Source organism: Pholcus phalangioides, unplaced genomic scaffold (genome assembly GCF_987345545.1).
Source record: "Pholcus phalangioides strain wild (caught in Gottingen) unplaced genomic scaffold, Ppha-v1.0 ptg000015l_1, whole genome shotgun sequence".
In the NCBI taxonomy this organism is placed as follows: Eukaryota; Metazoa; Arthropoda; class Arachnida; order Araneae; family Pholcidae; genus Pholcus; species Pholcus phalangioides.
The window spans coordinates 25,096,994-25,110,983 of NW_028301608.1; the positions used below are offsets into that span (position 1 = coordinate 25,096,994).

The window sequence follows — 13,990 nt, forward strand, 5'->3', positions numbered from 1 at the left end:
TTATCAATAGTTTTTTTCTTCCGTGTGTTTTACCGCTTATTCGGTATTGTTTGTTTTTGTAGTTCGTGTCTAAAACGATCCTCTAATTTATATTTATGGTTATATGAAATTACACTCAAAATTCGCAATGATCAGCTGTACGGAATCAGGTGAGTTGTTTGTACATATTTTTTTGAATGATTGTGTATATTCATTGTTTTTTTATATTTTATTCATCATGGGGTGATCTACATCAGGGCCGCAACTTGATGCTTGGTGACCCGGGGCAAGTGTGCATTTTGGCGCCCCTTTGTAATGTTGCAGGTAAATTTTGATAATAAAATTTGCCCTTCCCCCCCCCCATCTAGTCCGGGGCACGAGAACCGCCTGCTTCCCCCCCCCCCCAGTTGCGGCCCTGATCTACATACAGACCTCGATATAATGTCACCACTGGAGACCGAACAAAAATGACTATTCATAAGCAGGGTGACAATAAAAATAGTCCCAATTCACTAAATATTCTGACAGAGAACCAATAAAAAGTGACGCTATAGGCCGGACGACGTTAGAAGCGATTGCGTTATACCGAGGTCTTAATCTATTTGCGGTGTTATGATTGATATAACTTCAAATAAATTTGCTATGAAATGCCTTGCGGCTAAAGTGTTAAGTTATTCATTCATGTTAAGGCCTGTTTACACGCATTCGTTAGTTTTCTTGTGACTACTCTTTACTCGAATTTGCTACCCTGTGCTATAACCTGCACCCCCTCCCAATTACAAGTACACCTGTGTCATCCAAAGTAGTGATTGCTTTCATTGATCGGGGATAATTATTTATTATATATTTAATGCTTAAACACTGTCATTCACCTTATAATTCATAAATCACATATCAAATTTCCTATTTCATTTGGTCTTGTCTCAAAAATAATCCAACACGACTGTCATTACTACGTTGGCGTTTGCAGTGACGATAATGCTCACCGTGCATGTGCTGAAATGTGATCCACCCTGCTGGATTGTTAAGATTGGAGGTCAAGTTTCAGGCTCGAAAAATTGTCCCAGGATCTCGATTCGGGGGCTACTACTAACTACTAAACCATACGTGTACCTTGTCCATATTCCTCTGTGGAACCTCTGGTGAATTGGTACATGTTGGAATATACGTGCGTGTCCGTGTTGTGAACCTAACGGGAAGCTTGTTACATTGCTGCCATCTACTATATATTTTATGAACTATGAGTGAACAGTGAATACCATTTTTGTATTGAAACACAGTTTGGAACCTTGATTATGTTCTGAAACACGACTGTGAATATGGGCATAAGTCTGTGGTTCTCAACCGGTGCTCTGAAGAGCCCTAAGGGCTCCATGGCTTTTTGACAAATAATAAAAAGATATACTAAAATATATATATATATATATATAAATATTTAAATTAAAAAATAGGGGCCTATGGGGCTCCGTCGTAGAGATTGTATACCAAAAAAAGGGCAGCGTGAGTCAAGAAAGGTTGAGAACTGCTGCTCTAAGTCATGCTTTTATCTCTTCCATACTGTTTTGGTCACTCACATGATTATGCACTGGGTAAATTCCCAATATACGGTATACCACGATTTGGCAACTATTTTATCGGCAAACCCGCTTTGGCACTAGGGTTACTGCTTGAATACCCAAAAACGATTAAAATCAAGTGGAAATAAAATTATATATTAATAATAATTATTTAATCAAATAAAAATCAATAAACACCTGTAGGCCATACTTTGTAAAGCTCATGCCTGTGACACTCAAATAGCTTTGCCACCCTCGTGAACGGTCATGCTTGGTACCCTCGAACGTCACTTCGTGCTGATAAAGAGAGTCCTGTCCCCGGACCTGAAAATATCTACCTCAGACCACTGCAAATGCTATGGCAAGGCGCTAGTGTTAATGCCCGAACACAGGCCCATCTTCATACAGAAGTCGATAATGCTTCTCAGCCCTTTGAATTGTATCCGGTGCAGATACATTAAATCTATGCAATCAGCCATAATGGCAAAAAAAAACAAAAACAAAAAAACAGGAAATAGTGTGAAAAAATGGCCCGGAAAAAGCAAAACCAGCTTTGAGCAAAACGGATAAGTAAAACGAAATGGCAAGAATAAGCTGGAAAAGAAAATCGGGCACAGTGTTGCCATCTATGTTTTAGAACCTAGATGAATTATGTTGGCTACATGTCACTGTTTTGGTGCGTACGGAAATTTGGCGACAAAACGGTGTACAGTATATTGGGAATCGGCCCTATTAATTTTCTTCGGCACTCATTTCTCAAATTTGACGCTATCCTGGGTTATAGCTCGCTAACTAGGGATGGGACAAATAGTGATTTGGATGAATACCAAGTATATTTTTAAATAAATTTCCTTAAAATTCATTGCAATTATAAATAAAACAGACATTTTTAATTGAAGCTAAAACTATTGGTAATTTCAAATGATTGATATTGCATTTTAAATATGTAATTCATTAGTTAAATAAATATTAAAAAACTGGTAATTGAAAGATTTTTATTGCACACGATACTGATGATGAAATTTAACGATGATATATTGTAGTTTAATATTACAGTGATACTTTGGCTGACAAAGATGATTCATCCCAGAATTACGTTCCTTAACCAAAAACTTTGTGAATCCAAAATGATTGATTTCCCATAAGGTTTTATGGAAAATTGTTTGATTCGTTCTAGCTGAAATGAACAGTTTAAAAATTGGGTGAATGAGAATATAGGCCTGCGGGAAGATCAGAGAGAGATATTGAGAATCTTTTTATTTTCCGGTATGTACTCAACCAACACCAGCTTTAGTAGACCAAGCTGGTATTGACACAACCCAGTCGAGTTTGTAGCCGCTGTGGTGGTTGAGTGGTCATAGTGACGGACTCGCATCATGAGGTCCTGGGTTCGAACCCTTTAAAAAGTCTCGCCACAGAGAGCAATAGACCTACAAATAATATAAATGTAATTCAATCATAACACATCACTCGCTTCACCTCTGAAATATAGATGGTTACACTGAAAAATCAAACACAACACTATATACACACACAGTTACACTTCCGGTACAACTCACTAGGTAGTAAATCACCCATAGATGGTGATAGACCTGAGTTGTTGGCTTGGTTTGAAAGAAAAAGTCAAGTTTGTAGGTGTCCCCGTTCATTTGTGATTTGGTCAGCTACATGCAGATGGAAAACATAATCTTCTAGAATGTCTAGACTGTTCAACTTGATGCAGTGTCTTGGGCCTGTATTACACTATGAAAGTTTTATAAAAGATCTTTCACAAAAATGAAAAAAATAGAAATAATCCTATTGAAAATGTTACAAATATGCGTTTTGGTTGCATACATTTTTTTTTTTTTTGATTTGTCCAGCCCTGACCTAAATTACCAAAGGATGTTTAGAGGTGGTGGCAGATTCGATACCTGAGTCTTCCTTGTCAGAAACGTACCCCCTGACAAGGATGTGCAATAGATGCAGCGACAACATGGCCATGGGAGAAAATGTTACTACCGCAGGTTAGTGCACTAACCTATCAGTGAGTATATTTTAAAAAAGGCAGAAATGTGAAATGCTGCTGTTCGGAGTCTGCAACAAATTATAGGTCCCGGTCTAATTAGCCCTCGTAAGCAGAAGATATGGTGCAACAAAAATAATCCAAGTCACATGAATTTTTTTTTTCCAATACTGAATTTCGTAGCTTGTTGTTTCTCAAAAATGTGAAATGGTTAAATTTTTTAAATTGTTTTTATGCAGTTCATTAATTGTGTTTTATTTATTCAATTTTAACTTTTTTCCCTCTGTAATTTAAGGTGTGGTTACAGAAAACAACCAAGTTTTTACGGTTAAAGCCACTGGTCTTTGTGGTTCTCAAATGTTAACATTCATAGATGCAAAGATACATGATAAAGGTGCATTTGGAGTTGTATATCAAGCGCAACTAGCTGAAACCGGAGAAGAAGTAGCTATCAAGAAAGTACTTCAGGACAAGAATTATAAGGTACTGTAGTTTTAAAGCGTTCTATCATGTGAGTCCCCCAAAGCAGAACATTTCACATTGTTTGGCAATGAGCCCTCAGCTGACTGAAAATGTTCTTAAGTAAAAAATTCCAGGATTGTTTTTAGGAATTTTCCAGAAATTTTAAGGATTCAGGTTCGAAGCCTGGCGACGGCACATTGGTGGTCGACTGTAGTTAATTTTCTGCATTTTTTCAACTTTGAGGCACAAATTGAGCTGGTATCTCACATTTGATGAAGTCTTTCTGCAGAGAGCACGCATACCTTCAATAAGATACTTACATAACATGAAAATTCCAGCATTTGCCATCTTTACTTCAAAATATTGAAGGCACAAGGCAAAGCACCAGGGGAGTTCAAACAGTCTGAAAAATTCAAGGGTAAATAACATTGTGATATATGGCCACCGCTTATAAAAATCACTGGTTACAAGAATCAACTGCTTATAAGAATCAAATCCACAAAGCGAAGGCCAAATTCTGTTTTAACATGCGCTTGAAATCTGATCATAATAATCAGATTTCCTCCAACATAATATATTATTATAATTATATGTAAATTAATATATACAGGGTGTCCTGTAAGTGCTAGCATGGCCGTTCTATCATCAACCATCCGTCGTAGAGGTATTATTCCAGTTTAAAAAATGTTTCAACAGGCGTTCAAAAATTACCCTGTACCAGTTTCGAGAGTGAAAATACAGTGTGCAAAAAAAAAAAAAAATTTTATATGGTCCCCCTGTACTCTAACTTCTAATTAGAAAGTTGTTGCCCTGCATCTCCTAAGGCCAACAGAAAAAATTTCATGTTTTAAGTGCATTATTCACAGAGATATTAAAATTAGATGTTAAATGTGGATAAAATGGTTTTACACATCGTATTTTCACTCTCAAAACTGATACAGGGTAATTTTTGAATGTCTGTTGAGCATGTTTTAAACTGGAATCATACCTTTACTACGGACGGTTCATGTGAAAAAGTTCTATCAATTACAGGACACTCTGTATAATATTATATATTAATTGATATAATATAGGTATTGTACCAACATAAGTACTGTTTGACTTGAAATTTTAATATGAAAAAGTCTAAAAAGTTTGCTCGTTTTTTAATTAAACCATAACTCATTAAATCTGTGAAAGAATAAAAATGTGTAAATTATTAAGCAACACCATGCAAGTCAGAAACATCATAATAAATGCATGTATCAATTGCGCAAGAAACAATCTTGTCAGTAGAATATGTTTATCCTTTAGTTGATGCTGAATGACCCATTGGTTGTACATCAAGTGAATCGAAAAACCTGCATCCATATGTGATACTGAATTGCCACTTGGGATTCACTTTAAAGAGTAGGGTAGCACCCTTATGAATATAAAAGCACTTCTCTGCGCAAGAGAAATATTAATTTGGACTCAATGACCTTTCATGTTACACGAACACAGAATTTTGGTGGTGATATTTTTTGCTTGCAGTTCGTTTGTTTATTGTCAATTTGTACTTTATTCATTGAGGCCGAATTAAATTTGAGAAATTAGGTGAAAAAATAGGTAGGTGATATGAAAATATGCATTCTTAAATTATTAACAAAATTTATTTTAAATAAGCAGTCAGTTAATTTTAATAAAAAAAATCTGATTTGAATTCAAAAAACTCTGATTTTTTTAATGCAAGATTTAAGATTATTGGTAACCAGGGCTGGACAAATCACAAAAAAATCTAGGCACCAAAAAATTTTTACCTGGAGATAAAGGGGCGGAATATAATGCGCGCGCGCTTCTTTTGATTTTTTTTCTGGGCCTAGTGACTCTCTTTCATGTTGGCAGATATGCTGTTATGAATTCCAAACATTTATGCTGCTCTCAGCCTACAATTTCGTAACTACACAAACAAACTTTTAGGTGCCAATACCAATTTTTTAGTTGCCATTGCATCTGAGATTGGTCTCAGATGCTGTTGGTAACATTCATGCAAATGATGCTAGTAATTTCATTGAGGGCATGTGCTCGAAAGTGGCACATGCTAAAAAATAGCATGTGTATCACAGGCGTAAAAACACCAGATTACTGGATAGGCCAATTAGCACATGGCCAGATTAGCAAGAGTCTACTGTACTGTATTGTATGTTTGAAGAACATATTAATCATAAGAGTAAAGATTTGTTATTTCTTTTTATTTTAAAGAACATCTTATTTCTATATTTTTTGCAAATTTCTCATCATTACTGAATGCGTTATGGGATAGGCAATTCATGTGAGCATGATTTTCTTTTTTTTCCTTCCTTGCACAGGCTCGAGAACTTCGAATCCTGAAGACACTTAATCATGGTAATGTGATAAAGCTCAAGTATTACTTCATGACAGGAAACCAAGAGGTAGTAGCTATAAATTTAATAATTTTTATAATTTAATTATTTTTCCATTTTCATCTTTTAATCTGAAATAGAACATCATTTAAAGAACAGATATTACTTTATGAGTATTTTGATGTTTCATTTGCCAGAAGGGTGCACATCATGGTAACAATATTTGCTGAGAGTGCTGCAGCAAATCTTGCACTTTCAGATTAATTTTTTGTTATTCCAAAAAAAAGAAAGTTAGCAGACGAGGGTAAAGAATGACAAAAACATAATATTCTTGAGAATTTATTATAATTATTATTAATATTACTTTAGCTACAACAACAATTAATCTTTAAATTTCAAATTTCAGTTCAAAAAATTTAATAATCTCTATGCAACAGTTAGGAAAATTTTGCATTAATAAAAACGAGTGAAATATCGCAGTCTGGAAATATAGTCAACCTGACCCACCAAACAGATCTGAAAAAAGCCATTTTGCAAAAGCCAAGCAAAATTTTTTGGCTTGGTGGCTTGCACTACTAGTGAAGAGCAAGGCATGCCTTGCACAATGCCATGTTTTTCCCAAAGACGGAAAAAACTCTATGATTTTAGTTGATTTGTGAAAAATCCATACTTTTTAAAATGTCCCTTTTATATTTGTTTTTATATAGAATTTGAATCAACAAAAAAATTTCCCTAATTCTCATTCTTCGATGTTGGAAACTATGTGTTTGTGCAAATTAAGCAAAGAAAAAACATAATAGCAGAACAAGAAAATAAAAATTCAACCCTGCAAATAGCATGATATCTTGAAACTGATGCTGTTATCCTTTAATTTTTATTTATTTTTGCTATTACTATGTTTGAAAATATTGTGTTGGAAGGAAATACTTTAATAGTGTTTTTTCTTTTTACAGGGTAATACTTTTCTGTATTTGGTATTTGATTTCTTTGATGATAATGTCTACAGAATAATCAGACACTACAGCAGGTGGAAAATGCCAGTACCGATACCGCTGGTTAAGGTGAGTAATTTAATGTGCAAATACTCTTAATTATTTGTAAAATATTCTGTAAAGAATCTTAAATGTTGGCAATTCAAAAATTTTCTAAATGTCACTTGGAGAGAGACAATGAAGTAATTCATTTACACAAATTTATCTTTTTTTAATATTGCAATGATGCAATCAGTTTCAAAGTTCATCTCATTAGAACCAGGGTTTAAGCTACGGTCACATTTTTTGCAAAATGCAAAAGAAAATCTTAGAATGCGAATGAAGTAAAAGCTACTTTTGCAAAAATGCATACAGGAGGTACAAAACGAGTAGACACATCCAACCATATGTCATTAGCATTGTAGTATTTTGCACAAGTTCCCCCCCCCCCCCATTTTCACTTTTTTGCTAAAGGAATTTTTTATCTAGCTTAAACCCTGATTGGAACACTGGTTCCTAACCAAGTGTTTGTGAAGGCAATCTTGAGGTGTGAAAAAGTGAATACAGTAGAGTCTCGATTATTGGAGTCGCAAAAGTTTGAAATCCCACATAATCTGAAGTGAATTTTTTTATATTTCCTTCTAAAAACCTCTCTGTGTTTTTCTCAAGAATATATTCTATTTCTTTTTTTCCTGCACAAATGTTAGCGATTTCGGTTTGAAGATATTAATACTCTCATAAATACAGTGGAACTTCAGTTAATGAGCAGTTCACGTAACAAGTAAAAATTTTGATCGAATTTTGATTAGGTTAGTGATCGAAGAGATTGTGTCCTTGGGGAAGAATATGGGACTGGCATTGGACATCAGGACGACGTTCAAGAACTAGTAGTATAACATGACCAGGAGGACATAGAGCAATTCCCTGTATTGCAAGCATTTTAACAAAGTGAAAAAATTTAATGATTTTGACACCCAGCGATTGTGTAGACTTTGTAGACGTAGCAGACAAGACAATCTATGCAAAGGCGTTATTTTTACAAAAGATATCAAACTTATTCACAGGCTTATTATTATTATGCTGAAAAGAACCCTTAATTCATATATTGTTTGAGGAACTAACTTCCTTGGTGAAAAAATTCTCTGAGGATTTTTAATCAGCAACACTTTTCTAGATAAAAATCGCAGCTAGTTGAAGGAAATTGATCTGTGTAAAAGTGAAAATCAGTTGAAAAAACCTGAAGTTGAGAGAGATACTTTCAGGGAATAGCAAACTGGAGTAACCCAGAAAAGAATGAGTTCTTTTTAGGAGCTCAAGCTTTTTATATCTCTTGTACTGAACACCTTTTGAAATTTTTGCCACTGAGTAACAAGTTTCTGATGTGGCTGAAATGCCTGCATCCTTTGTTCAGGTACGAGGCATCATCCTTGACATGTGTTAGGCATTTGGTGTCATCTGTACCCACTGTCATAGAACCCAGTAGTTCACCAAGCACAGTAGATTAATGGGTCATCTACCAATTGGATCCTGAAACCAACGAATCAAGTTCTCAAAGAATTGATAGATATTGTCAGAAATATTTTAGTCATGAAGGTACATTGGATAATCCTAAATACAAACATTTGCCAATTTTAGTCAAAGCTCTACAGTAAAGTCACATTTATTCGACCTTCATTTATCTGACATCCCGTATTACCCAACATCCCACCACAAAAAAAAACGACCACACAAAAACAAGCAAAAATTTATCATTGATCGGCAACAAGAACTGCAAGTTGTGAGCGTGAGTGTAGTCTATTTTTTGTTGCTCCAGACTCTACTGCAGCTAATTAGTTACCTGACTGTACAATGGCACATCCGTCTAGACCATGACTATAATGATCAGTATGAAATTACTGATGAAGAAGTTGTCACTATTGTCAATTGCGATGACAACGAAATTGAAGATCAAGATCAAATACCAACAGTTGAGCCTCTCTGAATTTCACACAATGACTAAGGCTCTAAAAACTGTGATTAAATACATTGAGCAACAAGAAGAAGCGACAGAAATCGACATAATAATGCTTCAAAGATGGTAAGACTTGGCAGTGAAAAACAGCACTTGTCAGGAAAGCAGATTATGATCAAAAATTTCTTTAAATGATCACAGGACTTTTAAGTATACTATATTTAACTTCAGAATATTCTGTAACCGTTAATTTTCTGTAACCAGTCAGTTTTTTCTGTTCTTTTGTTCTAAAACATTATTATTAGGTTCATAATGTGTAAAATTTTAACATAGTCTGACTTTTGATAAGCTTTTTCTTAACACCTCCCTATTATGCAACATTTTTGCTTATCCAATGTTCTGCCTTCCCATTTATGTCAGATAAGCAAGATTACTGTATTAACATTAGCCCATTGAAATGCGGATTGTGAACGAGGCTTCTCAATGTGAACAATAACAGCTTGCAATCCAGAAGCGCCATTAATGTAGTAGCAGTATTAGCAGTATTAATGGGATTAGAAAACTCAAATGTGTGACTAAGAAGTGTGGGGAAATTTCCTTAAATAAAAATGTCATGGCGATGCTAAGAAGAAAGAACAAAGTCCAAAGAAAACAAAAAAAAAAGATGAGTAGGACTGACCAAAAATTGGCAGGCTTAAAGAAAAAGAATTGAATAGAAGGTTGAAGACCACACAAATTTTGCTAAAAAAGGCTATGCAATCCATAAGTGATAGACTGAAAAGGAAATCTTTTGTGGATATAAGAATGTGGAGGAGTGAGTTTTGTGTTATCTGATTGTAATAAAAAAAATTGCTAAAATAACAATATAATTACGAACCCATGGAATCCTATCCCTAAACCATTCCATCGCCCACCAGGCCTGTCTTGCTTCGAAAAAAAGCAAAAATGAGCAAATCAAAAGACAGTTGTTTTATTTTGAGAAGAAACTTTCCTGACACAAGGGTACAATAGAAACGGCGACATGACCACAGAAAAATATATCTACTGCAGGGAGTCCCACACCCAGGGATTATCATACCAATCTTTCAGTGAGTATAAAAGGCTGCCGTTCAGAATCGACAATAAATTGTAGATCCCAATCTAATTAGCCCTTGTGTGCAAAAAATCACCATGCTGCAAAAAAAATGATCAGTTGATATTTTGAGGGGAGGAGTTAACGAAAATATTCTTGTAAGTTAATTTCGCTTCTCCATTTTATAAATACCCGCTCTGAACCCTATGTTTTGCTGCTCGGAAATGGACTTCATCACTTCCCACTCCTAGATATTGTATGGGGGTGGGATAGGAAGTGAGCATTTATCCGGCCTATCCAGCTCTTTTGTTATCTGGCCTGCCTTTCTACCACATAAGGCTGAATACTTGAGAGTCTACTGCATTTATTTCTGACCAGAAAGCTTTTATATTTTCTGCTTCAATAAGAAAAAAATACAATATTTGTGAAGGGTTTTTTTTTTTCTTTCTCCAGCTCTTTATGTACCAGTTATTCAGAGGTCTTGCATATATTCATTTGCTTGGCATATGCCACAGAGACATAAAACCTCAGAATTTGCTGATAAATAAGGAGGCAGGCATTCTCAAGATATGCGATTTTGGCAGGTAATAATTTGTATGTATTAATATGTGTAAGTTTTTAATGAATAGATGTCATGAACTCTGAGTCATGAAATGACAGTGTTTTTACAAAAAAAGATGAATTTTTTTTTTCTCAATTTATTTTCACAAATGAAGGTGGGAAGGAAAAAGTCATGACTAGGGATAGAATTTTTTTTTATATATTGACACAGCAATTTAATTAGGGTGTATTTTTTGAAGGTAAAATATACAATTTGTCTTTATTTTACCATCATTTATAAACTGATGAAATCTTATTTAGCAAAGTTGACTAGTTTTTATCTTGAATTTTATTTTCAATCCTCTAAGTTTTGTGTGATTTTATAAATCTCCGGACATGTAAAATTTCAGCAGCTCTCAAAAAATTACACTCACAAAGAATCTACTCTTTCTAAGTAAGAAAGTATCATACTTATGTAGCTGTATTTTGTACTGGAAGTGACACTAAAAAGATGTACTTTTTAAAATGGCAAAAAAATTGATAAAATTAATCGGTATTGTGGGTTTTGTGACATTGCATTTACAGTTCAGATATACATGGGGAAATATAGGGGGTTTAAAAAAATTGGGACAGCGAAAAATATAGGAACATTTGGAGAAAACTGGTCTTATGCAATCCTAAAAATTCCCAGTTTTCTCTGATTTGTGACATGTTTTCTTTGGTGCGAAATATTTCATCATTCAATAAACTACAGACTTTTCAAGTCTAGGAATTGGCATCTAGGCATGTAATTATTGACTTCACATTTGTTTATTAAAGTAAAATTTTTCTGATTCCTTCTCTTCAGTGCAAAGCAGCTTGTAAGAGATGAAACACATGTCTCTTATATATGTGCCCGTCATTACCGTGCTCCAGAATTGATATTTGGCTCAACAAATTACACCAAGTCAATAGGTAAGTTGTTGAACTTGTATTTGTTTTAATCTTGCATATGTTTTCAGTGTGAATGAATGTGAACAGATTCATAAATTTTTTAAATGGTCTGTGGTATTCTGATATGTTGGAATTTTTAACATTAAAATTTTTTTCCCTATGAAGATCTATGGTCTGCTGGATGTGTTGTTGCTGAAGTGCTTCTTGGTGAAATCATGTTTTTTAGCCGCAGAGATCCTTATAATACTGTTGACCAAATGGTTAGCATCATAAAAGTGCTTGGCACGCCAACTCCTGAACAAATAAAAGAGATGAACCCTGTTTATTGTCAGTTCAACTTTCCTCAGATAGTGGCTCCTCCTTTCAAACAGGTTAGAATTTTATTATTATTACAGTCCAACCTTTTAAAGTGAAACTGAAAGCATAATATCTACTTGAGTGGTTCATTCAGTTGTGAGAATATAGTGAAATCACTTCATTATATTTGTTTGTTCTTGATACAATGAAATTATATATTCACTGTAGTTGTACACAATAGATGCACAATGCAAAGAGTTTCACTATTTAGTATTCTGTAGCTGTGTCTATCAATATATACTAGCATCATATGAGTGAGAGACGAGTGTCCAAGTGGCGCAGTGGTAAAGATACTTGTCTGTCTTCTACTATGAAGGTCACCATCAAGGTCCATGGGTTCGAATCCGGGCATAGAACATCAGAAGCATGTTCTTTACCTAGAACATGCCTAGGGCGACCACCGATGGATGGAGCCTTCATTTCCCACCCAACTCCACTGGTTGGAAATTGCCGTATGGAGTTGGTGTGCAGTAAAGTAGTATCATATGAGCAGCATAATTGCTGCCTTGCAGTAAGCGAAGTTTACTTAGACCTTTTTAAAAAAGAGGATAATTAAGACTTTTAAACTGATGGTGAAACAAAGAAAGTACTAATACCACCATGCAGCAAGGGATAGAAGTTGGTTCCACATTACCAAAAAAGCTACATCAGTTCAAATAGAGCTGAAACAATGTAGTGCAACTTCTTTGATATTCACAGACCTGCCAACTCTCCGGATTTAGGCGGGAGATTCCGGGTTTTTCATCCTTCCTCCCGCTCTCCAGATTTTTGCGAGCTTTCGCGTTGTCGTGAAAGTCAATGAGTCAAATGAGTCAATTAAAGTAGTCGTCGTTAGGGAAAACACCCATAGAAGACAGCCGTGGTCATTTCCATCGAGCAGCCGTATAAAAAAGTCTTGGTGACCGCATTTAAGCAACTGGTAAAGACTTTAAGTAGCGTTTATTGGCAATCATTTATCAGGGGCATGACCTTGGTTGCCGAAATTCCTGTATAATCGTTATTGTATTCCATTAACAGCCATGCGGTAAACACAAGTTTTTTCGTCAGCAGCTTTGTATTTTGAAGTTTTTTAATTGTTTCCTTCGATTAAATATGTCTTCAGAAAGAAAATATAAAACTTTAAGCTATATACAGCTAAATATAAAGGTTTTGAGAGTTGATATACTCAAGATTATCAATCACTGATAGCATCCACGAAAAGAAACTTAAGTTTTATGAACAGTATACGTAAACGTGATTTCTCTATTCTGCACGGAAAGGCTGACATGGAATTATATTCTGCTCGGGGGGGGGGGGCAGCAATGGAACTTTTTCATAATTTATTTTAAAAAATGTTTTCGAAAAAAAAAATTTGTGATTTTTTTTTGATCGAGTCTATGAGTGCCGGGGATGGGGGGGGGGGTACCCCCCTTCGGAAGAATCTCCGGATTTCTGAATTCCAAAAGTTGGCACGTCTGTATTCAACAGGGACATACTTGTTTGGTTATGTTTTTCAAGGACAAGTTGAGAAACTCTGTTATCTGACCATGAGTATCATGTTTTATGTTTTCAAACGAAGTCTGTCTCTTATCGATTCACTCTGAAAATCAGCCTAGTTTCAATTGAATCATTAATTGAAAGCCACATTCTTTAGGGTGTGCATAGATGGGACAGGCTACCTTGGATTAACAAAAAAACTTGAATTATCTGAAAAATTCTGATTATTGCACCAGTTAACCATTATAGGGCTGGGGGGGGGGGCACCTTGTCTCTTTCAAACTGAAATTACTGTATAATACATATTTACTACATACTATTCCTGAAAAAAATAAAATAAAGAAGT

The 13,990-nt window shown here is 35.0% G+C and overlaps 1 protein-coding gene across 2 annotated transcripts in view; it reads left to right on the top strand.

Moving 5' to 3' along the window:
• Window positions 1–13,990, top strand: part of LOC149075731 (glycogen synthase kinase-3-like) — a 27,427-nt gene continuing 13,437 nt past the window's right edge. Inside the window, exons 1-7 of one of the 2 annotated variants that reach the window (XM_089243240.1) lie at window positions 1–149; window positions 3,836–4,023; window positions 6,330–6,413; window positions 7,298–7,405; window positions 10,792–10,922; window positions 11,726–11,832; window positions 11,977–12,182. In XM_089243240.1, coding sequence (XP_089099366.1) covers window positions 104–149; window positions 3,836–4,023; window positions 6,330–6,413; window positions 7,298–7,405; window positions 10,792–10,922; window positions 11,726–11,832; window positions 11,977–12,182 — 870 coding nt within the window. In that variant the 5' untranslated portion in view covers window positions 1–103. The remainder of the gene's footprint in view (window positions 150–3,835; window positions 4,024–6,329; window positions 6,414–7,297; window positions 7,406–10,791; window positions 10,923–11,725; window positions 11,833–11,976; window positions 12,183–13,990) is intronic. The other variant, XR_016194020.1, reaches the window with a different exon arrangement.